Source organism: Morus notabilis, unplaced genomic scaffold, assembly GCF_000414095.1.
Source record: "Morus notabilis unplaced genomic scaffold, ASM41409v2 Scaffold1428, whole genome shotgun sequence".
In the NCBI taxonomy this organism is placed as follows: Eukaryota; Viridiplantae; Streptophyta; class Magnoliopsida; order Rosales; family Moraceae; genus Morus; species Morus notabilis.
This window is the reverse complement of record NW_010362485.1, coordinates 133,199-159,916: the sequence shown is the minus strand read 5'-3', so window position 1 is coordinate 159,916 and position 26,718 is coordinate 133,199. Positions and strand designations below refer to the sequence as shown.

Genomic DNA, 26,718 nt, shown 5'->3' with positions numbered 1-26,718 from the left:
TAATCCTTTAATTTTTGCTAATAAATTTCATTATTACGATAAATTTGTCATTTTACACCATTTTATAAGTCCTCATTCCACGTATAGAAACGTATCAATAAACGACAAAAATGTCTATATAACACTACATTCAAAAAAAAAAAAAAAAAAAAGTCCACAACATGACATTCATTGAAAAAGTCCCTGGGCCCCACTTTGTTTGGTTGTCTGTTCACTTCGGATCTGAGAAAGTTCAAAGGAATTTCATGTCCCTCTGAAGAGCAAGACAGAGATGGCATTTGCGGGTGGTGAAGAAAATGGCAATAGGAGTGGGATTGGGGTGTCAAATTTCATGTTTAATTTTCATCCGAGCAGTAAAAACAAGTATAAGAGGATGGATTCTGATGCCGCAAAGGAAGCTCTTCCCTCAAACGACAGGAATCATGATAATACCAGGAAATTCGTTTTTATCTGCGCCATCTTTGCCTCCCTCAATTCTGTACTTTTGGGATACGGTTAGTTTTTCAATGGCTTCTTGTTAAATTTCTATTTAGTCTCCACTACGGTGGTTTTTTTTTTTTTTTTTTTTTTTTTTTTTTTTGGCTCGTTCCTCAATTTTTGTGTTGTCCAATGTGATACCTGAATCTTGGTAAATTTAGATACAAGCAAAAATGCAAGCTGTTCGAGGATACAGAACAATTTTGTTTTGCAATTTTTTTTTAGTTGCCAAACGTCCATTTTTTAACAGATTTTATGAAGAACATTTCGCTATCTTATTGGATCACAAAGTTCATATCTATTGTTTCATTTTATTGTTCTATTGGCTGTCCCTCAATATTATTTTGACAACTCATTTAATCGCTTAATCAGTTTATTATTTAGCATTTGTTATGTGGGCAAATTCTTAAATTTTAGTTGATATGGCAAAATGGTATTGAGAGACATGGGACAAGAAATTCTTAATTAGCCCATGTAAGTCTTACCAGTTTTTCGCGTTTGCCCTTTAGTGAAACTGGTTATTTTGAGATAGTGGAATTTACCTTGGTCCCCTGGTTTAGAAATTTTATACTTTTTGGTGGGCAGATGTGGGTGTTATTTATGAGTGGTGCAATTTTATTCATTCAGGAGGATCTAAAGATATCAGAGGTACAAGAAGAGATTCTTGTTGGAATTCTGAGCATAATCTCTCTATTAGGCAGTTTAGCAGGAGGAAAGACATCAGATGCTATTGGCAGAAAATTGACAATTGCATTTGCAGCGATTGTTTTCCAGACAGGAGCTGGCATAATGGCACTTTCTCCGTCTTTCGGGGTTTTGATGATCGGCAGGCTATTGGCTGGTATCGGAATAGGATTTGGGGTCATGATTGCACCGGTTTACATCGCCGAGATAGCGCCCGCGGTGGCCAGAGGCTCTCTCACGTCTTTTCCTGAAATCTTTGTAAACTTTTGGTATCCTACTTGGCTACATATCAAACTACTCATTTTCAGGACTTCCACCACACATAAACTGGAGGATCATGCTTGGTGTGGGAATCCTCCCTTCGATTTTCATCGGTTTTGTGCTCTTTGTGATCCCTGAATCCCCCAGATGGTTATTGATGCAGAACAGAATTGAAGAGGCAAGATTAGTACTTTCCAAGACAAATAGTAGTGACAAAGAAGTAGAAGAGAGACTCAAAGAAATACAACAAGCCGCTTCTGGGATGATGAATTCCGAAAAGTACGAATCCAATGCTGTATGGAAAGAGATTCTGAGACCTTCTCCTTCTGTTCGAGAAATGCTGATCGTGGGCTGCAGAATCCAATGCTTCCAACAAATTACCGGCATCGACGCGACGGTGTATTATAGTCCCACGATCTTTAAAGAAGCTGGGATTCAAGGCAACACTAAGCTTTTAGCTGCAACTGTTGCTGTTGGTTTCACCAAAACATTGTTCATTTTAGTGGCTATCTTTCTTATTGACAAAGTTGGTAGAAAGCCTTTGCTTTATGTGAGCACAATTGGAATGACTACTTGCTTATTTGGTTTAAGCGTCACTCTTGCCACGCTAGGAGATGTCAAAATTGGCATCATATTGGGAATTCTGGCAGTTTGTGGGAATGTGGCATTCTTCTCAGTGGGAATTGGGCCAATTTGTTGGGTGGTGTCATCAGAAATCTTCCCTCTAAGGCTTCGAGCACAAGCCTCAGCACTCGGGGCAGTGGGAAGCAGGGTCAGCAGCGGCATGATCGCGATGTCATTCCTATCGGTGTCCCGTGCAATCACGGTGGCAGGAACCTTCTTCCTTTTCGCTGTGATCTCGGCTCTCTCTGTCTGCTTTGTCCACACTTGTGTCCCCGAAACGAAAGGCAAGACATTGGAAGAAATCGAAATGATGTTTGAAAGCGAAAGAGATCGGCAAGGAGCCGAAGTGGAAATGGAAGATGCTGAGCGTCTAGTGCAACGAGAGTGAAGAACTGCTCGTGGGGTAATTTCTATACTTAACATACAAAAAGATTAAAGTACAGATTAGTTGGGTGGTACTCTATTTATCATTTAGATTTGTTAAGGGGTTTCTATACTTAATTTTTACTTTGGGAATATACCGTGTATAAGAGTTATAGGGAAGGTAAAAAAAAAAAAAATGATGACAAACTTGAATTGATTTGGAAGCTTGTTGTGCATCCATTGCTCCTTGATGAAAGTTAAGAAGTCTCCTGGAGATGGAGTTGAAATTGCATTGATTTTATTAAAAAATAATATGAACTATTATATCTTGCTTTTTGTTATCAGTTGGTTATACATCTATTATTGCTATTTATTTATATTATTACTGTGTGTGTGTGTGTGGTGTGTAAGTTTGTGCTAGTAATAAGGATGTCGTTCTGTAGGAAGTTTTTGTCAAAGAAAATGCTTTTGAAGCTCAATGAAGATTTCAGCCCTGTAGTCTGAACTGCCGCGTTGACGGGTAACGGACATTCAGGAGACGTTTGGTAAGAGTATAATATCATAATTTGAATCATGATTTATAATTTGTTACAGTGTTTTTTTCTCATAAAAAATACACGTAAATTAAAAATAATTTTAATCTCATAATTTTAATTAATGAACTAAACGTCTCATCAACTTTCTGCCACATTGAAAAGAACAATCCGACAACAACGTAAAAAACGACGATAAGATTACAAATAACGGTGACAAGAACAGAACAATGATGTCATGTAATACCAAAAGAAAATAAACAAACTACGATGAATGACAGGAAAGTAAAAACCGGAATTAATTGCAAACAACGGCAACCATAAAACAACAATGGAAAAAAGGAAATAAGAAAAAAAAAAAAAAAAACAACAGTAAGAATATACGAAAGACTGCAAAAGTGAAAAACGACAATAAAACTAATCAAAAGGCAACAACTTGAGAAGCAACGGGACAAAAACGACAACAAAGCGAAGTCCAACAATTAATTAGTACGAGGACGACATTGGAACATTATCCGACTATAGAATAAACAAATGACAATGGAACGACAACGATGCAAAATAAATAAATAAATAAAAACAAGAAACTTGAACTGGATTGTGAATAAAATGATGAGAATAGTGGAGTGACAATAAAATTAATAAATCACAAGTTGACAACGAGAAAAACGAAAGGAAAAATAAACTACAATGAAATGAATACAAGGCCAATTTGATAATGCAGTAAATTTTTTTAAAAAATTACTGTTAATTGTGTTGAAAAAAAAAATAACGGTTATAAAAATCAATTAAATATTTAATAAACTGTAATTATATAAATATTACTTTTAGGAATATTATAAGTATTGTAAAAATTTCATTAATTATACTTCAAAATAATTGTTACACAATTTAAAAGTCAAAATTGTCTTTAGATTGTTTATAATTTTGACCTTAAATTTTTTAAAAATTCTTTAAGAATCAGTTTTTATAATTTTTACCAAACACAAATTTTAACTATAAATAGCTAAAAAAATTAATTTTGAGCTTCAAAAATCACTGCTAAACATACCGTCACGACAACATCGTGAAAACAGCCGAGGAGGGTAAACGATGGCCAAATATAAGACGGCAATAAATAAATAAAACGGCAACAATGAGTCGGATCTCTAGGACTGGGAAATATATCAAAACAAAATAACATGGGTACCACGATTAGGTAACCTTTTAACTCAGAAAAGAGGTTTGCTTAAACATTACTGCAAATTTGTTAGATTTGTTGTTCGAAAAGGCTATAATTGGTCCAGAACTAATTCCCAATTTCATTCAGAAATTACAAATTTATTCATGTCAAGCTCTATGAAGTTCAAAATATGTCTTTAGGCCTAAGGAGGAGCATATATAAGCTGTAATTGGTACTTAATTACTAAAATTTACTCTCTAAAATAATTTATTACAAAATCCAGATGTAGCAATGTACACGCTGTTGCCCATGCTGCAAAGATTGGAACCAATTAATGCTCAAGGTACTATGGACGGCCAGTTGGCCACCATTGTTCATCTTCATTGAATTTGAAACATTGTGTGCGTTTATAATTGTTCCGAAACGTTTTTGTTTTTTTGTATGAAAATGAAAATAAAAACGTTTTTATTTTCATTTTAGAATCATTTTTAAAAATGCGTTTGGTAGTTTTGAAATAATTTCTAAAAATGTGTTTGGTGGTTTAATTTTTAAAAACATGTAATAATATTTAAAATAATAATATTAAATATATTAAATATTTACTTTAATATTTCCCCAACACTCTCTCTCTCTATCTCTCTCTCTCTCTCTCTCTCCCCGCCCCTTCTTCTCTCTCTGTAAATCAGATGCAACCACGATTAGTGATGGCGGCGGCGGCTTCCGACGACTGACGATAGCCACCAAGTGAGGGAATCTCCGGCGACGTCTCTCTCTATCTTTATCTCTTCGTAATTCTGGTTGAGATCGTGATTTATGTTCACGATTCTGGCCAAGCGATACCGTTGTTGGGATGTTGGTCGCAATCTGGAGCTGTTGTCGTGATCTCCCCGCGATCCACGTCGAGATCTCCTCGCGATCTTCTCGTTCAGTCGTCGTTCAAGATCGCCATTCTAACAACCGTTCGCGAGCAAGAAGAACGCCGTCGCTGGAGAAGAATATCGTTCACAAACTAGATCACAATGTCGGAGTGGGGGAGGGGGGGTGCAGTCGGGGGTGGTGGGCAGTGGAGAAGAGAGAGAAGAAAATGAAAAAGAAAATATGAAATCCGTTTTCAGAAAACGAAAACGAGAAAATGAAAACAGGTTTTTTACGTTTTCAGAATTTCACAAAACGACAAAAACAGTTTTGTTTTTGTTTTTTAAAAAAACTTTCGCCAAACGCGTTTTCAATTTTTTCTTCGAAAAACGTAAAAAATGGGATTGAAAACGGTAACAAACAGGGCCATTTTTTCCTTCCAAAATTTTTTTTTTGAGGAATTTTTATTGTATTTCCCATTGATGAAGCTTCAAATTAAATTAAATTTACTTAACCTAAGAACAAGGATAACATTATTCAAACGATAATAGAGTGTCACTTCTAAGTTCTACGTGGAGTTGTTATCATGATTCCATTTCTACTGCTTGATTGTCGTGATATAGGCCTCGTTCATTTTATCGATTCGAGTTTTTAATTTTAATTTTGATACAGTTAAAAATTCTCACAAAAAGTTACATCTAACTTTTTTACTACAGTTAAAAGATCTCATATAAAGTCACATCTTAGCTCGAATTGAAAATTCAAATCAATAAATTCAACGAGGTCATAGTGTTACTTTTCTCTTTTAAACTTTAATGGTTTTTAGTTTGAGGGCTCCCCATTTAATTCATATAGTATTTTAATAAAAGCTTTCTGAACTCTAAAAGTAATTGCAAAAGGACCAAATTGCTCACTAGCATTATTTTTCGACGGAATCATGTGCATATTTGCACATGATCTGGGTATCTAAGGATATTTTAGTATTACAAAAAACTCCACTATTTAGAGAAAAACAACAAAATGAATTTCCAATCAAAAGTTCTCTCTCTTGGTGATGGCAGTGGCAGGCTCCCATGGGGACGACAACGGTGGCGGGCACGCGATGGGGTGATGGCTGTGAAGGGCTTGCTGCAACGGCAATTTTTTTTTCAGGCAGCAACCCCGCACACTCTCTCTCTCCGCATATATATATATATATTATGTGTTGTTAGAGTTTTTAGGGTTTCTTTATTGAGTGTTTCATTTAAAAAAAAAAAATTATTAGAAGTTTTTTTCATAATTTTGAGCAAAAACTGACGATTAGTAACTTTTTCTATTCGAAATTGCATTTGGAACTCGTTTCAAAATAATTTTATTTTTTGTATGTAAATTAAAATGAAAACGTTTTCAATCTCAGATAGAAATCATTTTTAAAAATGCATTTAGTAATTTTATCAAGAGATTATTTTCAGTATAAAAAAATCATTAATGTCTCTTTCTCTCTGCTCGAGAGAGGAGAAAACGAAAATAAAAAATAAAAAAGACTATTAATGAGTTTTTTTATACTGAAAACAATCTTTTGATAAAACTACCAAACGCATTTTTAAAAATGATTTCTGTTTGAGATTGAAAACGTTTTCATTTTCATACAAAAAATAAAATCATTTTAAAACGAGTTCCAAACGCGCCCTATGTTTGGAGTTGTTTTTGTTTATATTTTTCACGTTTTTTGAGAAAAAAATAAAAACGGAAGAGAAACGGCGTTTGACACAATTAAAGACAAAAAACAGAAATGAAAATGATTTTTTGATTTAGTGTAAAATGAGAGAGAAATGAAAAATGACTTTTAGTCATTTTTCATTTTTTATTTTTGTTTTCTCCTCACTTAAACAGAGAGAGAGAGACATTAATAGATTTTTTATACTGAAAATAATCTTTTGATAAAACTACCAAACACATTTTTAAAAATGATTTCTGTCTGAGATTGAAAACATTTTCATTTCCATTTTCATACAAAAAACAAAATCATTTTGGAACGAGTTCTAAACGCACCCTAAAAGTCATTTTTCATTTCTCTCTCATTTTACACTAAACTAAAAAATCGTTTTAATTTCCGTTTTTTGTCTTTATTGCCCCAAATACCGTTTTGAAAATGTTTTCATTTTTTTCTCGAAAAACGTGAAAAATAAAAACGGAATCAATTCCAAACACGATCAATGTCTATTACTAATTTTGGTTGTTTTGGAATTCTTTTAAGAGTTCGATCGGGACTATTTTTTCAAGTTAAAAAAAAAAAAAATCAAGTTGTGACTTAATAGCTCAGGATCAAATGAGCTGAAGAAACAAAACTTTATAACAATTTACTTCTTTGAAATTTGAACGTTTTTTCCACTATAATTGCTAAATGAAAGTCAACCCCAAAGCTTGTCAAACAAACGAATAGAGGCCAAGTGCCAAGGTTGCATAAGCACCCAATATGAACTAGTTCAATAGCACGTATTTTTGCACTACTTGCAAATCAACAAAGAATAAAAAGCATGATTGAGCCACTAAATTAGGTGAAAGGCATCAATCGTACCAACAATTGCTTGTCATAACATGCTTTTTTTAAAAAAAATTATGATTTTTTTGGAGAAAGCATGACATACAGCAAATCTCATGCTCAGAGTCAGGGACTATAAAGTGACAATTTTTGTTTCTCAACTACCCCAAGATGATGTGTAGATATAGATGATCAAAAGTTACATGTGCTCAAACTTCCACAAATTTAGCTTCACATGAAGCTGATGAGTGCAAACTGAAATAATCACCAAATGGAAAAATCAACCTTTTCACCATATGACAAATTATTGTTTGGTTGCTAGATTAATGACATGATTCGAATCATAGTTCGTAGTTCGTTATAATATTTTTTCGCACAAAAAACACACGTAAATCGAAAATAATTCTAAATTCATCAACTAAACGTTCATTCTATTTCTCCCATAATTGCTGCATTGTTACCAAACTTGGTTAAAATTTTGTGTTGTACAAGAAAGGATACCAAAAAAAAAAAAAAAAACACTCTCAATAGATGATCTTGATCTGCAACTCTACAAATACTAATGGCCAATAGGTGGAATTTCTGATATTCAATTATAAAGAAGCTGATTCAAAGCGTCTGCACATGGTGGCGTAGGGGAAGTCCAGAAATCGATTGGTTAAAGTTGACACGTCACTTTCACAATTAACATAATCCATGTGCCTTTTAATTTTAACCTTTTTCTATAACGAGATTTGTCCTTTATTTCTTTTCAACGAATCAAATTCTATTTTCATAGATTTAGCAACTTGTACATTTTCTACTTGGAACAAAATCATCATGGGAAGACCATACGGCACAACATTCATTTTACTTCATCCCAATTTCTCAAAAACAAAAACAAACTCTAAAGTGAATCACCACGTCTAGAACTTGTTACTTTTAATCATAAGAAAATATGATTAATTGTTAGTGTGTTTTCTAAAAGGTCAAATTAGTATCTCGGATTTTTTTTTTTTTTAGATTAGGTTTCATTTAACCAGAGAACTTTGATACTGATGGATATGGTTACGGGTTTGTCATAGGATCGAGATTATAAATTTAAAGAAAAGAATTCTTATTTCCTTCTAATTATTATACGGAGAAATGACACAAATACCTTTTAAAAGTGTATGAATCAGAATTTTTATCAATTATTCTTAATTAATAACATTTTTAGTTAAATAACTATACTAACAAAAAAAGTATTAATTAAAAATAAAGAGTAAAAATTTAAACTTATGCAATTTTCTCTTACTTTCTCTTATATTCATGGAGTTATCTCTAAGTGGTCCATGAACCATATAACCAACACTGAAAACATTGCACAGGACAGATAATTATGAGGCCAAATATACACTTGTCAAGTCTTATTCTTATGTCCCCCCCTTATGGTCTATACTCACAAACCAGAGACACTAGAAGAATTACAGAAAATGCAAAAATCTTTCTGTAGATGATCAATAATGCTTCCCTCCTCAACTTTTAGTCTCTTGCTCTGTCTATTCCAAAGATGTACAGCGAAACTCTTGGTACGAACATGCTTCATCTTTCCAATCATCCATTTCGAGTGTAACTCGTCACCAGCGTTCCTAAAAAGGCTTCTAATTCTGCTCCAATCAACCGGATAAAACGCATGAGGAGGCAAAACAGTGAAATTGAAGCCTGGGTTTTCTCTCAATCTTTTCACAACTCTCGAGACCAAGTAAGGACCATTGTGACCCCACTTGTTCCCATCGAACGTGAGGGCAAATTCTTTGATGAACATCAAGAGTAATGGGTGGTTCTTGTCGAAGACCAACACGGCGTTGTTTAATCTGCTCCAATGCCCGGTTTCTAAATCCACCGTCTGAGCTCCGATCACGTTTCTCAGTTTTGAAAAACTGTTCACAAAGATCATATCGGTATCGGTGTAAATACCGCCAAACTTGTATAACAGAGCGAGTCTGAGTAAATTTGAGAGGTTTTGACAAAGAGAAATCTCGCCAGGATTGACATTTCCTTTTCTCAACCGGCTAAACCATGATTCTGCAGGAGTGTTTTTTAAAACAGAATCGTAATCCGGAGAAATAGCAAGTACTCTAAAACCCGAATCCGAAAACGGTTTTAGGAGTACATTTCCCTTCTCGGAATCCATGATTTTTGAGACTATAGCCAAACAAGCATTTGGGTGGGACTTGAAAAGGCTTTCGACGGCGAAGAGCTCTCTTTCTCCGAAAGAATCGAGCGATGAAATCCATGTCATGAAGAAGCGAGGCTTGCATTTTCTAGAACCGAAGAAGAACTCTCTTAATCTCGCCGTGAAGAATTGGTTTTGGTTCTGCGTTTCGGAGCTCAGCCTTCGAACCTTCCGTTTCGTTTTCTTCACCCGTTTCGATATTCGAAACTTGGAGACGCGTTTCGGCGTAGGTTTGAGCGGAAAGTTGTTGTAATTTTGGAAAGCTGGGAAATGGGTTTTCAAGAACATAGGCGAGTTTTCTTCTCTCACTACGTACATAACCGATGAAGAAAGCTTCGACGAAGAAGAAGATGATGAAAACTTTAGGACGGGATTTTGGCGCGAGAAATTGGCTGGTTGGGGCGGGAATTTGGCGAGAAAAGGAACGTGGATGTAGAAAACGGAAACGCCATTGTAGGCCAAGAGGAAGAGAAGAAGAAGAGCGAGAAGAGAAGTTGGGACGCAAAAGAAAAAAGCGAAAAGAGATCTTTTTAGGTCCTGTAATTGATGAACCAAGACAAGAATAGGACGATGAATTATTAGTTTTGGATTGTCAAAGTCAAACATGGTCGGGTTAAGGTTTCTGTACGTAGTTTCTTTGTTTTGTTTTCTAATAATCTGGTTTTCTGCGGAGAGAAGAAGAAGAAGCAATTTTAATGGCGGTGGCGGCAAAATGCGGAAGACAAAAGAAGGTGTGATTTACTAGTGTTTTGTGACCTTGAGAATCGAGATATGTATTAAAGTGAAAGTTCCCTCCTTTCACTCAGGTTTTTGGAGAGAGAAAGAGAAAAGAGAGAGAGAGAGAGATAAACAAGTACAGTGTTGGAGTATCAGGCTGTAAACTCTTCGTACGTAATAAAGAAGAGCATTGGCTTACCTCAAAATATCAAATTTCTTTTTTTTTTTTTTTTGTTATTTATTGGGTAATTTGTACAAATATTCTTTAATCTCTTTAATAAAGTGACAATTTGATATATAATTTTTTTTGACAAGACGATGGCTAATTTTTTTTAAAAGTGACAATTTAATTTTTTTCATCAAATTTTTAATAGAATATGTAATGTGACTTATAACGTGACTCTCTTTTTCAATAAAATGACTTCAATGCTCATCGAAAAATTATCCATTTCTCTTCAACATCACGATCATCTCCATTAATCCCCAAACGCAGCGCTTCCTCCTCCTCCGCCGCCATTATCTCTCCACCGCCGCTGACAACTAAACACTCTCTCCTCAGTCGCTCCGCCGGCTGCTTGCACATCAGCCGCTTCTTCTTCCTCTTCCTTCCCGCAAACAGCTGCTTGTATACATGTTCTTTTCCTCAAGTCTCTGTGCTTCTCTCATTCATGGTAATGGATTTGCAGTTCAGGACCTCAGGTGTGACTTAACTTTGGAAGAGCTGATTTTCCCATTTGTCTTTTTGCAGGTATACAAGGAAAGATGAGAGATTACCAACTTGCCGGATTAAACTGGCTTATACGACTTTATGAGAATGGTATAAATGGAATCCTTGCAGATGAAATGGTAAGTATTACAATCCGTTTGGTTAGAAAATTCGTTCTCTGATTCGAATCATGGTTCATAGTTCGTTACAGTATTTTTTCTCATAAAAAATACACGTAAATCGATCATAATTCTAATTTCATGATTCTAATTCATGAACCAAACGGATATAGTACACTAAGACTCTGAATAGTACCATGCTTTTCCTCTATGATGCAGAGTTATCTACACTTGGTTCGGTTTGAATTTGTTGGTGTATTATGTGTAATTACCAACAACTGTATTTTTCAGTGTCTAGAAAGAGAGAGGAGAGAGATCTCTTGCAGTGTCTAGAGACAGAATTTGAGTTTTACTACAATAAAACTTTTTTAAAAATAATCATATTTAATTTTTTGTTACAGTAAAAAGATCATATATAAAATCGCATCTTAACTCAAATTAAAAATTTAAATCAGCAAACTAAACGTGCTCTTAATTTTGCATAAGTTTAGATATTTGTTTTGGCTGCAGTACAATTAGGTGAAAACCAATGAATTAATTAATACCTCTTGTATATAGTGAGTACTGCTTCAGGGAACAAATGATTTATTTATTTATTTTTAGCTTATCACCCCAAAAGTTCTGCTCAGACATCTATTATTTTTGAATTAAAGGAAATACTAGTATATACTACTATTTCAAAATAGCTCAATGCCAAAACACTTTTTTCAAATTATTTTTTGATGGAAAAAAAAAAAACACTTTTCAAATTAGGTTTTAGGTTTTCAGCAGTGAAGAAACAGACACTCTTCCCATCTTAGGCCACGCATTGTATTCAGATTACATTCCATTTATTTCTATTTAAAGAAACCAAAAAGATCACATTACATTTGAGAATATTAACGAAGGAAGAAATTCTTGTGCCGCCCTCTGTTTCAAAAGGAGTGAAAGGCTGGCACAAAAGTACGTAGTAAATGTGTCTTAGACGACGTATCTACCATTATTTTTCAGTCATTCGATGACGAAAGAAAATGACTTTTAACTTTTAAGAAAATTGTTCGCGCCACCTAATAAAAGCTAAAACATTTAATGATCGAGATTGTTTTTTAAGTCTTACCCGTTTATTTTACTGATTTGAGTTTTATTATAATAAAAAATTTTCAGAAATAATTATATTTAATTTTTTTGTTACAGTAAAAATTCTCACATAAAGTCACATCTCAACTCGAATTAAAAATTCAAATTAGCAAACTAAACAGACCCTAATTATTGAGATTTCGACTGCACATGCACCTAAAAAAACTAAAAGCCCGTTCATTTCACCGATTCGAGTTTTGCTACAGTAAAAAGCTCTCAGAAACAGTCACATGTAACTTTTTTACTATAGTAAAAAACTCTTACATAAAGTCACATCTTAATTCAAATTAAAAATTTAAATAAGCGAACTAAACGGGTCATAAATATTGTAATCTTACTCCAAAAATACATGTAAAATATGATATCTCATTTACACAGGCATGAGTCCTAAATTACTGAGTTTGAGTAATATATTTTCAAGATTACAAAACAAAAACATAGAAGTCTCATGCGTGTGTTTTTTTTTTAATTAACCAGATTGATATCTTCAAAGACTCTACTACTAAACACCCATGTCATGTATGTGCCGGCGGAAAATTTGTATAATATGGATCAATGAATGTAAAATCATTGGAATCTCCAATCTGATCAAATGATTTACCTACGGGCCCCACTCATTGGCTAGCTTCAAGTTCCAAATCTCAAGCATTAAGCGCTCAAGACTCAGAGCCCGTTTAATTAGAGAATTTGTTCTCTGATTCGAATCATGGTTTATAATTTATTACAGTATTTTTTCTCATAAAAAATACATATAAATAAAAAATAATTCTAATTTTATGATTTTAATCTATGAACCAAACCGGCTATTAAGTTGTGAATTTGTCTTATAACTACGTTATTGAGTTATTGGGATATTTATATTGGTTTACGCATTTTCTTTTTGAGCTATCTTTTGGAGGCGAATTTTATTTAATATATAGTATCACAGTCAAATTTTACGGACGATAATGCTAAGTCTATATATAAATACCTAATATAGAGATGAATTCCACACAAAAATAGGCAATGTGCATTTTTTAAAACGTTTTTTTATTATTATTTAAAAGTAAAAAAGCAAATTGATTTTTTCTTTTAATTATAAGAAAAAAAAAGATCAAAAGTAACGCCTTATTAATAATTTTTTTTAAAAACTAAAAGAGGCATATTATTAACAACTAATAGATATTTATTGTTAAAATATACGAGCCAATGCTATTAAGTAAAATATTTTTAAATATAATATGTAATATTCATAAACAGGTATATTCAATTTAACAGGGCCTTGGGTAAAATGTCTCACCCATGAGCCAGCCCTGCAAGCATTGATGTGAAGAGAGAGACATAAATCATAAATGCATAAAAAAATACAAGGGTTTTTTTTTTAATTGGCATCTCTACTAATAGTTTCAGTTTATATCATTAAATCTGATTAAAATCACATTAAATTAATAAAATATTAAAAATAAATATTTTTTTATATAAATTTAAAGACTAAAAAATATAAAATTATCAGTAATTTATTTATTTTGTACCAAATAGACTCCGCAAAATATGTGTAACTTGTTTGTTCAAGTTATTTAATGAATATAAAACATCAAAAAATCTTGATGGTTCTTACGAGGTGCTTGTTCTGTAATCTCACCTTATTTTTCCATTAAAAAAATGCGGTTTCGTGCTTAGTACGTGCAACTATGATTAATGCACACATTAAACAAGACGGCAAGCAAAGTTTGTGACTGTTTTATGCCAAAGATAATCAAACATTATTTCTTCTTAATTAAAATGGAATATGAACTAAACGAAAACAATATTGAACAAAATAAGTGAATAAAACAAAAGTTTAGGCCCCGTTCATTTCGCTTATTCGAGTTTAGAATTCGAGTTTTGCTACAATAAAAAGCTCTCACAAACAATCACATCTAACTTTTTTGCTACAGTAAAAAGCTCTCACATAAAATCACATCTCAACTCGAATTAAAAACTCGAATCAGCGAACTAAACGGAAGATTATGACGCATCTAGTACTATACTCAGCTTCCCTTTAAAATCTAATTAAATGGCTTGAAATGGGTGTAAGATTAAGTTTAGGGAGAAAGAGGAAATAAGTGAATAAAACAAAAGTTTAGATTATGACGCATCTAGTACTATACTCAGCTTCCCTTTAAAATCTAATTAAATGGGCTTGAAATGGGTGTAAGATTAAGTTTAGGGAGAAATAGGGAAATAGGTCAAGACTTGAGATGAATTAAAATTAATAGGCCAATAGTTTATACAAGTTAATAAATATACCAAATTATTATTTTCGTCCATAACTTGTCTGGTTATGAACCATAACTTGACAAGTTATTGTCCATAATTCACGATTTTTGTCAATAACTTGTCTGACTATGAACCATAACTTGACAAGTTTGTCCATAATTTATCTAGTTATGAACCATAACTTGACAAGTTATGGCCTGTTAATTTCTATAACTAAAAGTTAGCCTATATACTTTCTTAAACTTTTCATATTAGCCTATTTTCTACTATTTCCGTTAAGTTTAAGAGAATTTTTGCAGTAGTCTGTCATACTGACAGTCTCAGTTTATGATCGTTGAATTTTGTCAAAATTAAATTAGATTGAAAAAAATGCATAACAAACAGATTATGATACATATCTAACGACTGAAAAGTAATAAATTATCGATAATTCATTTTTATTGAATCTAACACAAAAAGTCCCTAAATTAAAACAACCCTATATTAATAATCAATTGAAAATATATGGAAGAAAATAAAACTATGAAAGAGTGACTTTTGTTGATCAGCATGTGATGGAGACGATCGAGAAGCCCCAAAGTGATGAAAAGAGCTTTACACAACACACACAGATCATAAAAATAAGATTCTTTCTGTTATGTTTACGAAGAATTAATAAAAGAGCATATGGCTCGTGATTTGTAAATTAATTGTATAATTAAGAAGCTTATTGTCATGTACCTTACGATTGGAAAATAAGCTTTAACGGATTGACTAAAAAAAAAGTTTGTTTTTAGTTTATTTAATTCAAAAACCGCTTTTAAATTTGTTTGGATGACTAATTTTAAAGTCTTTTTAACTTTTTTAAGTACTTTTAGAACAAAACATCTCCTTAGTGCTTATGAAGATAATGCTTATGAAAAACTTTTTATTACATTACTTTCTATAATAAGAAGTGCTTTTAATTTTTTTACTAAATCAAGTACTAAGACACAAACGGAAAAAAAAAATGTGAGTTTTGTATCAAGTCAACACTGAGATTATCTAGAATTTCAACATCAAGCATCAATTTCACTCCACTCAAGACTCTCAAAGTGTAAGTGTGCACAATCAATCTCAATCAGCCAAATAAAATCTAAATAGACCTATGTGCCAAGGAGACTATGAGTGATATCTTAATAAGAACAACCATAGGCCCATTTTTCGTGTCACTCTCCACTAATAAAGGTTCACTTATCATTGAAGATCAAAAGGACTTTTGAGGGTTGTAATGTATTGCTAGGGTAAAAGGTGGATGAGATTAGAATTTTTAGGCTCAAATCACCCTAGGCATGTATCACAACTCATGGATCTCACATGATTTCTAAGAAAAAAAAAATATTTTACCAACTCTTCATTTCATCATACATTCACTCTCAATCGAACCCAAAAAGAAATAAAAACCACAAAAATTTGAGAAATAAAGATCATACATAACCAAACACAAACTCAAATTAAAACTCAAATTCAACTAAAAAATTATACTCAAGTTAAACTCTAAAAGAACAAGCCTAAACTTTCTTAAATGGGCTCAAGCTACTAGGAAAGATTTAGTCAAGCCATGGTAAACCGAGCCCGTTGCTAACTGATGTTTGATTGTAAAGCCACCAATGTACTTCTCCGAACCACCGGATCAGGTTTTGTTTTCCTACAACATTTGGATCCTATGATTAATATGAGATCTCTACGCTAGTCTATATCTATATCTGTATATACTACCCATAAAATATTGCAAAATAAATCCAAATGAATTTCAGCCGAAACTCTCAAACGTTTCATACATGTGTTTTTTTTGTTATCTTTTACTTGTGTGTGTGTGTTTTTAATTTTTTTTCCTTTATTTCTTTTTTTTTTTTCTAACAATTTATATAACCATTATTCTAAAGGATGTCTTCAGCTTGTGTTCTGACTAGTGTATTTTTTTTAAAAAGAAGGAGAACTCATAAATACCTTTAGATTTGTATTTTGGTTTACATATGTAATTTTGGTAGGATTAAATATTTAGAAATATACATTACTGGTAAAGATACCCTACTATAAAAAGCTCTTAGAGCAAAAGAATTGAAGATGTTGTTTAGAGTAACAAAATGACTCCATTATATGTACGCCGAATATATATAAAATGAAAAGACTCTCCGTCTTCTGTTCCTTCCTTTCATTTAACTTTCATTTTACTATTCTCATTTTCCACCGAAAGTCACAACGCAAGGACACTGTACGATACCATCCTTAGATCAATTATAAAGGGCCTGTTTAGTTTTACATGTTTAAACTTATAATTCTAATTCTGTTACAATATTTTCTCTTATAAAAAATATAAATCTAAATAGTTCTTGCCAATGAATTTTCTCTGTTACAATATTTTCTCTTATAAAAAATATAAATCTAAATAGTTCTTGCCAATGAATTTTCTCATAAAATTTGATTCGACTTGAAGCCGCAAACCAAACGCTGTATGAGTGGCATATATTTTTAACTTCCTCAGCTGCCGATCGTTCTCACATTTATTACGATGGCAAGATTACCAAACAAGCTCCATTTCTTTGCCAATTTCGAACTCCCAATTCCCTAATTGCAAAACACAGATAAAACTAGAAATTTACTACAAAAGTAAGAGTAAAAACAAGTAACGAACTTGGGATTAGTTTTGCTAAAAGACAACCTCGTTTAATTGTGATAGGTGAAAGGCAAAACTGATACAAAAACACTACTCATGAAAATGAAAGAAAACTAATAGTAAACTGTGAATGCTCACAAATTATTCAAAATATACCCACAAAGTTTTGTAAAAAAACTAAAGATGTAGTAGCCCGTAAAAAGGGGATAAAATACACTACAAAAGAGCACTTCACAAGCTGGCATTAATCTTATTCATACATCAAATCCGAAAAGCTGCATTTATTGTGCTCTCTCAAGTCCAACTGAATAATAATAAATTGCTTTAAGATACAAGTCTAGTATGTCTCAGTACTGACACATCAGATGGCTGAAATTCCAGAAACGCCAAACAATAATTGATAATCCACTACCTCATAAAGCGTGAGAACTCGTATGAGGACACAATAATGTTGCAGCTTTAGTCCCAGACTTTGCGATATTGCTCCTTGGCACTTGACAAAACCTCCTTTCAAAGAAGCCCTCTTCTTCTTTTGTAGTCGCCAACTGACAATGTAAGCGCATGCCTCCTCCCATCGTTCTCTGGGACTCGACATCCTACCGTAGCTTCTATTCGTTGTTTTCTCGCCATGAATCCTGCCTGAGCTCCCTGTGGTCCACCAAACTTTTGAAGCACAGACAATGAGATTGGCAGCTCGAAATTGTGTAGCATATTCGACACAGTCCCTTGATCCACGGGTGCATTTGTATCAACCAACTTCCCAGCATCTGCTGCAGCTTCTAAGGCAGCCTCAGTAGCAGCTATTCCAGCCTCTGCTGCTACAATACCGTGTCTCCCATTATTTTCTGCATCCGTGGACGCACCATTATTTCCAGCATTTGCCCCCGAATCCTCTTTCACCTCACCCGGCTTTCCAACATAATAATTTCTTGACCTAGTCCATCTTCTTGAAAATGGATCATAACCAGCCTCCCCAGCTTTCAGACCCGTATTCACAGGTTTTAGTTCAGATGCATTTTTGAAATTCTCAACCCTGTTCTTTCTGTTCATCTCAGCCAACCTAATAGCCTTAGCATCAGTCTGCTTTGCCTTTCGGGATGCTTCTAATTCCTGTAGCCTTGTCTTGATCCTATCCACTTCCACCTCATCATTCTTGCTTTGTGCAACTTCCAACTCCCTCCTCAGTCGGTCCTTCTCAAGTGCAATGTTTAATGGCCTTGCTGAAGCAGACTTTTTCTCCTGTAACATTTGCTTCACGGTAGCTGCTGAGTAGACAAAAGTATTGATTTTTTTAATAGATTCCTTCTTATCCAAAATATCATGTTTGGTTGGCATCCGACCACCACTTCGCTCCACCTCCCTGACCCACTGTTTGAACTCCTCCTCATTTGGTACAGAGTCGGAAACCATTGCCATCTGCCACCTGGCAGCAGAATTTTCATTGCCCCAAACAACATTCAGATACTTATGGGTGATTTTATTATCTAGTTTGTACTGTCGATCAGGTTCTGATGCGTCAACATTCCGAACCATGCAGAGCCTGTAGATAGGCCCAGACTTTGACCTCCCAATACCAACCCTCACAAAGCAACCCACAATTAATTCTTCAAAGAACGGTTCCATAAGCCACTTTGCAAGTTTTGATCTCCGGACAGTAACTTCTTTTATATCATCGAATGTAAGCCCCTCAGACCCTGGAATCCCCCTTTCATCATCACTGTCTATCATTCCACCATCTCCGGTAGACCCTTCATCTTCACTTTGAGACTCACTTTCACTATCACTCTGACTAGAACTACTCAGACTTGTTGCAGTATATGATTTCCTCTTGTTATGCAATAAATTACGACTGCCAGAACCACCTCTGGAAGCATCTCGTAATTTACCGTGAGCCTCTGGGTCTTGCTGCTTCAAACGTTTGGCTCGTAATTCATTCAGTGCATCATCCTTGGCAGCTGCCCTGTCGGCAGATCTAGCAGATGAGCGTACTCGAGATGATGGAAGAGGAGTCTCCTTTCTAGACTGTGTGGCCTTCCCTTTGTTGTCCCACTTTGGTCTCAACTTCTCCTTTAAATTCTTATCCTCTTTCTTAGATGCTCTATCCAACAAAATCATCTCTCTTTGAAGTTCAGTCATCTCTGCAAGCTTTCTCCGATCATCATCATCCTTGTAAAGATCACTACCGACATCCGATTCACTGTCACCCTCGCGATCAGAACCACGATCATCATCACCTTCCTCCTCACTGCCCTGGTCATCATCCATTTCAGTAGGGTCCAACCTCTTCTTCAAAGGAACTTGAGATCCAGAGGGCTTCCTATTTGCATAACCGCGATCATCATCGGAGTCATCGTCTCTAGAGTCACTTCCCCCATCGGAGTATGAACCCTCACGTCGTCTTCTAGATGGTGGAATTGAATGCCGGTTTCTCCCTGCTGACCTGGTTCTCCCTGCTGCCTCCAGCAGCAAATTTTCTAACTCTGCCATTACTTACCTCACCTTATTCTTCACTCTTACTATCTCTGCTCAATACCCACAAATTGGTTAACTAAACTAGCTCAAGTTTTGACCCACACAAAGAATACAAAAAATCAGATCAGTTATAAATTCAGCACGTAAATAGAATTAGAGGTGCAATCTTTTTTCTTTACAACAAAGCACAATTCTCCAACCCCAATTGCGATTGAAAACCTATCAATATTATAGTTTACTGACGGAAATTCATTTACCCAAACACTCCAACATTCGAGAAAGTTTGCTCAATAGACATTACTGCTTTGTCCGATATTCTCAATCCCCTTATAAAACTACAAACTCCAACCAACATATATCTCCAATTTCTCAGCCCAAGAGAACCCAAAATAAACCGAGAAAAATAACAAACAAACAAAAAAAAAATCAAACTTTCACACAAACGCTTAATCAAAAATACAACTACCTAAACCAAATTTCCGATAATCTCGTACTCAAATGCACAAAAAAGCCTCAAAAAACTTGCAAAATATGATAAAGATTACCGATTCGATGTAGGGCAAAAACTAAAAACGATGAAAACCCTCAGAAAATCCGATGAATTGCTAAGGAAAAAAAATTTTGATCAATTTGAGATTTGAAACCCTAGATACTTGAAGAAGAAGAAGAAGAAGAAGATTTGGGAATATGTGTAAAAGGTTGCGAAGGCATTACCTTTGAGCGGAAGATTCTTTCCGAGTCAAATGCGATTCGTAGAAGATGGATTTGGGATGAAAGTAAATAAATAGTGGAAACTCTCAAAGAGATTTGTTCGGCTACTTGAGGAAAGTACAATGCTGGATTTCGAAATTCGGATGCGATTTCAGGAAGAACTCACTCACCACCGACGTGAACAACGTGTAAGTAATTACTCCAATAAAATACGAGCTTGGGCCGAACTATGACCCAACTTATCTTGACTGGCTACTGGGCCCAAAATGATTTCATCCAAAGAGTTATATTTCAGAATATTTCACGAATAGTATAATTTTTTTAGTAATTATTTTATTGTTATCTTCTATTAATTGGTATATCAGATATTTACATTTAAAGTAATAAAAGCTAACCTATTCAATACAATTTCCCATGATAATTTGATCCAAAGTAAAACAAGAGTAAAACTGAAATATAATGATATTAAATTTTTTTTTTTTTACTATATTTTAGCATGACTTGTAAAATTATGTCAAATATTTAAAATTTTCTTTTAAAACCCTATAAATTGAGGGTGGAAATTGAATAGTAACGGTTTTGCTAATAAATGGATACTTTATTTAAATTCTATTTAAAAATTATGAGAATGTTTTAATAAGGTAAGAAAATACATTACTAATAGGGTATAGTATTTAAGACTTTTAGTGTCAGATTTTCATTAGATTTTATTAAGTTGTCACGTTTTGTTTAGAGAAAAAAAATCATACTCTATTTTAATCTTATATTAGTGAGTGAGCTACCAACGACAAAAATACTAAAGCAATTTTGAAAATGTAGTAGTAACTAGTAAAATATAAGCTGCATATTTTAAAGTCACGATTGAAAGATGTCAAACCGATTAGGTACATGTTCTTGTCTTTTTAGGTATGGAATCATACGAAAATTGACACTTTTGCTATTGCATGATACGCATTAATAAATTATAGAAGTGTTTATTACTATAAATATCATGTAAAGTTAGGAGACGTTTGTTTTTTATATTCGTTCATGATTCTGAATCATGATTCATGATTTTTTATAGTGTTTTTTTTTAAAAAAATATACCTAAAACAAAAATAATTATAAATTATAATTTTGAATACATAAACTAAACGTTATCGTAGTAATTTCCAGACGTGAATATGATTGCGAAACTTCTGCTTACGCGAACTGGACATATTAACCAAACAAATCAGTAGAAAAAGAAAAGCAAAAAAAAAAAAAAAAAAAAAAACAAAAAAAAACCCAAAAAAAGCCATTGTCTAGCCAAAAAAAAAAGGGGGGGTGTCTGGCGATGGATCAAATACAGCACAAGTATGTGGAAGTTGAAGGACTAAAGCTTCACGTAGCTGAGATCGGAACGGGTAAGAATCCTCTGCTCGCCTCCCCACTTCCAAACCAATACACCTTCTCTCTTGGCACAGTGCTCAACTGTCGTCTCAATGATGACTTCATCTATTTCAGGTCCAAACGTCGTCGTATTCCTGCACGGGTTCCCGGAGATATGGTACTCGTGGCGGCACCAGATGATTGCTCTGGCCAAGGCCGGGTTCCGTGCGATTGCGTCCGATTACAGAGGGTACGGACTGTCCGACCCGCCTCCCCAACCCGAGAAGGCTTCCCTGTCTGATTTCGTGAACGATATTATTGGAATATTAAACGCACTCGCTATTCCTAAGGTTACTGCCAAAACTGGGACCTCTTCAAAATCGAAACTTTCACAATTACTCCACTCTCTTCTTTTTTTATTTTCAATTTTTATTTCCTTAATATACGGTTAGAAAACATGGGTGTTTGTTTTAATTAAGTAATTAACTAGGATTTTTGGTGTACCAATAAAACCAGTTTTTGTTTTTTTGTTTTTTTAGCTTCGTGGTGTTTTTCTTCTTTCTACTTGGTGGCTTTATGGTTGTGTTTCCGTTGGTTTCTTCTTTGTTTTCTATGAGTTACTATGGTCTCATTTTGATATCTTTTTTTTTTTTTTTTTTTTTTTTTTTTTTTTTTTTCTCTGTGAGATATCTTTATTAGTTCATCCAGTCCTCTTATTTATTTTCCAATTCAAGTTATTTATCCTCCAGTTTTTTCAAGTCATCCACCACTCTATGAGTCTATTTTTATACGCTTTCAATTCTATTAACTTGACATCCTTAACATTTTGTGCATATAATATTATTACAATCAACACCTCTAGTGACTGCGTCTGATTGAAAACTAGATTTCCTTTTCAACATTCAACCAAAGTTACAGAAGTGTAAAACAAACCATTTTTAAATAATTGAATAAAAAAGATTAAATTCCATTTGTAAAGAAGGTCTTTACTTTACAGTCATAGGGAATCAAAAGTCACAAAGAAGAAAATAACTGCACAAGAATCGGCCTCTACTTAATTTACCATTGTGGCGTTGGCATGGTAATCTGTTATATATGCCAATAGGTGTTCCTGATCGGAAAAGACTTTGGAGCGATACCAGCTTACGTACTGGGGCTTCTACACCCAGAGAGAGTTATAGGAATTATCACCATGGGAGTGCCTCACACTCCTTTAGTTCCCTCTGCATACCACAAGTCCCTGCCTGAAGGTTTCTACATTTCAAGATGGCGGGTAAGGCGTTTCAAGTGTTTAATTTCCTTGCATGTCTTTGAACTTTGGACTATGTGCTCTGGTACCATCTTAGATTTCGAATTATTCCATAAAGGTTAAACTGATAGAAGGCGGGTGAACATTGGTTTTTTATTTCCTAATTGTCTAGGAACCTGGACGGGCTGAAGCTGATTTTGGCCGTTTCAACGCCAAAACAGTTGTGCGGAACGTTTACATCCTCTTCTCAAAGAGTGAAGTGCCAATAGCAGCAGAGAACCAAGAGATCATGGACTTGGTTGACCCCTCTACTCCTCTCCCACCTTGGTTCACCGAGGAAGATCTCACAAACTATGGAGCTTTGTATGAGAAATCGGGGTTTAGAACCGCGTTGCAAATTCCTTATAGGTTAACTCCTTTCTTTACTTAGTAGAATGCAATGGTGAGAAGGGAACTTTTGTGTGTGAAACAGTCTAAAGAGCTGGGTTCTTACTAATGATATTTTCCTTAATTTGGTGTGGGACAGATCTTGTGGTGAAGACTTGAACATAACAGATCCTGTAGTCAATCACCCTGCACTTTTCATAATGGGAGGCAAAGATTATGTGTACAAGTTTCCGGGGATGGAGGATTACATAAACAGTGGAAAGGTGAAAGAGCTTGTCCCCAAATTGGATATTGTGATTTTGCCAGAAGGAACACATTTTGTGCAGGAGCAATCACCTGAGGAGATCAACCAGCTGATCCTCAACTTCCTTGCTAAGCACGTCTGATTGCCTAACCTTAAATAACGTTTTTAGCTGTCCTGGGAATATATACGTATAATGTATTCCATAGCCAAAGTCAAGGATAAAAATTGTCTGCTTATGTTGTGTGGCATGTGATTTATGCCTTCAAATATTAAACCAAAGGGGACCCTTTGTGTATCAATAAGAATGCATAAATATCAAAATTGTCGAGAAATGCTAATGTCACTTTTTCTGTCACTCTCTGCATGTGAACTCGTTTTCTGTTTGAGCAATAATATATTATGTTAATAGAATCTACGTGTCAAACAGTAAATACAGTTAGTGATTCTCTAAAACTGTCAGCTTAGCTGTAGCTTTTAGTGATGTTTGTTTATTTGTTGATGTTTGTGTAAGAGGCAGATATGCCTAGGGGGTGTTGATTAGATGTAGAGTTCTATCTGTCCACCCATGGATAATGGATTTGAGTAGTACATAACTAACGGCTGCATGTAATGGGGAGCTTCAAGGATGTAGGCACTTTTGTTCGTCCATCAAGTCCAAACGACGGCAACAATATAGAACAGATGACAACAAAGTTACAATCGAAACGGCCAGGGAAAAAAACGACAACAAAATAAAAAATGATAATGGCATGGAAACGACAAGCAAGGAAATAAAACTACGACAATGAAATGAAAAACGACAATAGGAATAAACGATAGTTAAAAACAAACTACAACAATCCAAAAAAAAAAAAAAAAAGAAAAGAACAAACTACAACAAAGTTAAAAAAACGGTGAGAATAATGGAACGGCAACAAAAGGAAAAGCAACAATAAACTAGGATGAGAAAAATGTGAAAACAATAAGAAAACTGACGAACCAAATGACGATAACGTCCCCATTAAAAAAAATAAGAAAATAAATGACGACAATGTGAAAAACGTGAGGAGTGTTAAAATATAAAATTATATCGCGTATTTAAATATTCACGTGTTTGGGCTTTCTAATTAATTTATTCATGCGATTGCTCATTGTTCAGCCCACACGTGAGGAAGAGTGTTAAAGTATAAAATTATTATTAACTCACCTCCTAACAGCTTAAGCTTTTGTGATCGATTGGTAAACTAACACTCTCTTTCTAGTTTCTCTCTAATGGATCAAATACAAGTACATTAAAGCCAGAGGAGTGAAGCTTCACATTGCAGAGATAGGAACTGGTATTTTCTCTATCCGTTTAATTCACGCGTTTGAGTCAATAGTTTTGATTCTTAAAATTTCGCATTTGAGTCAATAGTTTTGATTCTAAAAATTTCGTGAGAGAATCTATTGCCATAACTTTTTTTATTTAGATTTAGTTCTATTTGTTCCCCATAAGTTGTACACTTGGGTTTCATTCATTTTACCGATTCGAGTTTTGCTACAATAAAAAATTTTCAGAAATAATCACGTTTAATTTTTTTACTGCAGTAAAAAATTATCACATAAAGTCACATTTTAAATCGAATTAAAAACTCTAATCAATGAATACTTTTCTTTCCTCCGCAAGCTCTACTGCGGTGGTATTTCTGCACGGATTACGAGAGATATGGTACTCATTGAGACACCAAATGATTGGTGTGGCCAATGCTGGGTACCAAGCAATTGCACCGGATTTAAGGGGTAATGGCGTATCCGACCCTCACCCACAACTTGACAAAGCGTCCTTAAATGACTTTGTAAACGACACCCTCTCTATCCTTGTGTTTTTTAACATTGAAAAGGTACACATAGTTGAAAATAAGAGAATATACAAAAAGTTTTTTGTGAATACTAATTGATGGGTTTGAATGAAACAAGGCTTTTCTAGTGGGAAAAGATTTTGGGTCGTGGCCAGTTTATCTGTTTTGCCTTATTCATCCCACCAGAGTTTGTGGAGTTAGATCTTTAGGCGTTCCATTCTTCCCTCCTGATCCTCAACGCTACAAGGACTTGCCTGAAGGTTTCTACATTTTCAGATGGAAGGTAAACTTTGTGAACAAAAGTGCTAATTTCACAAGCTTTTTTCTTGGTGTTTTACTTTGACAAGAAAAGGGGTGTTGGGATTTGACACTATTTTGCTTATGGGTTAGGAACCTGGACGAGCTGAGGCTGATTTTGGCCGTAACATATACATTCTCTTCTCTAGAAGTGAAATTCCCATTGCAGATAAGGGCAAAGAGATTATGGATTTGGTGGACTCAACTACTAGGTCTCTACCTCCTTTGGTTCACTGAAGAAGATCTTGCAGCATATACAACATTGTACCAAAAATCTGGATTTGATTCTCCCATGCAAGTTCCTTAAAAGAGAGTCATAATTGACTTCAAAAGCTTATGTAAAGAAGAATTCAACACAATTCTAAACTGTTAGATTTTCATCAAGTTTTATTGAACAAATTATATTTTCGTTAATCAGATGTAATTTTGATGTGATCTGACGGTTTATAATTGTGTCTCACCGCTAGTGTTTCTCTCTTTGCCTACAACAGAATTTTCATTTTTGATCAAACTATTTTGGAAATGCTGAAAATATGTTTCTGTTGAAGTCCCTGTGATGCCATGGGAGAAAAGGACTTTTTCCTGAAATTTCCAGGGATTGAGGACTACGTAAGGAGTGAGAAAATGAAGAAGTACGTGCCTGATTTAAAGGTGAAGTTCTTGTCTAATGGAACTCATTTCATGCAAGAGCAATTTCCAGAGCACTTATCAACACCTTCCTTAATGAACAAGTCTGAACTTGTCTCCACTCAATCAAATGAACATGTATAACATTAACAACAATGTATCTGTTGAGGATTTTTCATATGCTTCTTCTGCAATATAACGTCTGACTATTGAATTCTCCTATGCTTTTGATTCATCAAATGAGTGGCGTTTGCATGTTAAGCTTTTTTTGCTCTTGTTTGCAAAAAGTTAGTTGTAAAGCATACATAATTTGGCCTCATTGTGCCAAGAGATTTGAATGTGGAGAAGACCCTTCA

General features: G+C 34.4%; 3 protein-coding genes and 2 pseudogenes across 3 annotated transcripts; 3 read left to right on the top strand and 2 right to left on the bottom strand.

Annotated features, from left to right (window-relative positions):
• Nucleotides 1–243: 243 nt before the first annotated feature.
• On the top strand, nucleotides 244–2,605 carry LOC21395347 (annotated as a pseudogene).
• Nucleotides 2,606–8,887: 6,282 nt separating this feature from the next.
• On the bottom strand, nucleotides 8,888–10,361 carry LOC21395346 (lactosylceramide 4-alpha-galactosyltransferase). The gene has a single exon (XM_010102258.2). It carries the CDS (start codon nucleotides 10,281–10,283, stop codon nucleotides 8,901–8,903), a length of 1,383 nt encoding a protein of 460 aa, XP_010100560.1. The 5' UTR covers nucleotides 10,284–10,361; the 3' UTR covers nucleotides 8,888–8,900.
• A 7,011-nt stretch (nucleotides 10,362–17,372) lies between these two features.
• Nucleotides 17,373–20,554, bottom strand: LOC21395345 (protein RTF1 homolog). Its single transcript, XM_010102257.2, has 2 exons — nucleotides 20,395–20,554; nucleotides 17,373–19,730 (listed from the first exon to the last, which is right to left on the bottom strand). Exon 2 carries the CDS (start codon nucleotides 19,693–19,695, stop codon nucleotides 17,719–17,721), a length of 1,977 nt encoding a protein of 658 aa, XP_010100559.1. The 5' UTR covers nucleotides 19,696–19,730; nucleotides 20,395–20,554; the 3' UTR covers nucleotides 17,373–17,718.
• Nucleotides 20,555–21,654: 1,100 nt separating this feature from the next.
• On the top strand, nucleotides 21,655–23,976 carry LOC21395344 (bifunctional epoxide hydrolase 2). The gene is made up of 5 exons (XM_010102256.2): nucleotides 21,655–21,776; nucleotides 21,877–22,091; nucleotides 22,847–23,014; nucleotides 23,163–23,398; nucleotides 23,517–23,976. Exons 1-5 carry the CDS (start codon nucleotides 21,707–21,709, stop codon nucleotides 23,761–23,763), a joined length of 936 nt encoding a protein of 311 aa, XP_010100558.1. The 5' UTR covers nucleotides 21,655–21,706; the 3' UTR covers nucleotides 23,764–23,976.
• Nucleotides 23,977–24,873: 897 nt separating this feature from the next.
• LOC21395343 lies at nucleotides 24,874–26,506 on the top strand (annotated as a pseudogene).
• The last annotated feature ends 212 nt before the right edge of the window (nucleotides 26,507–26,718 follow it).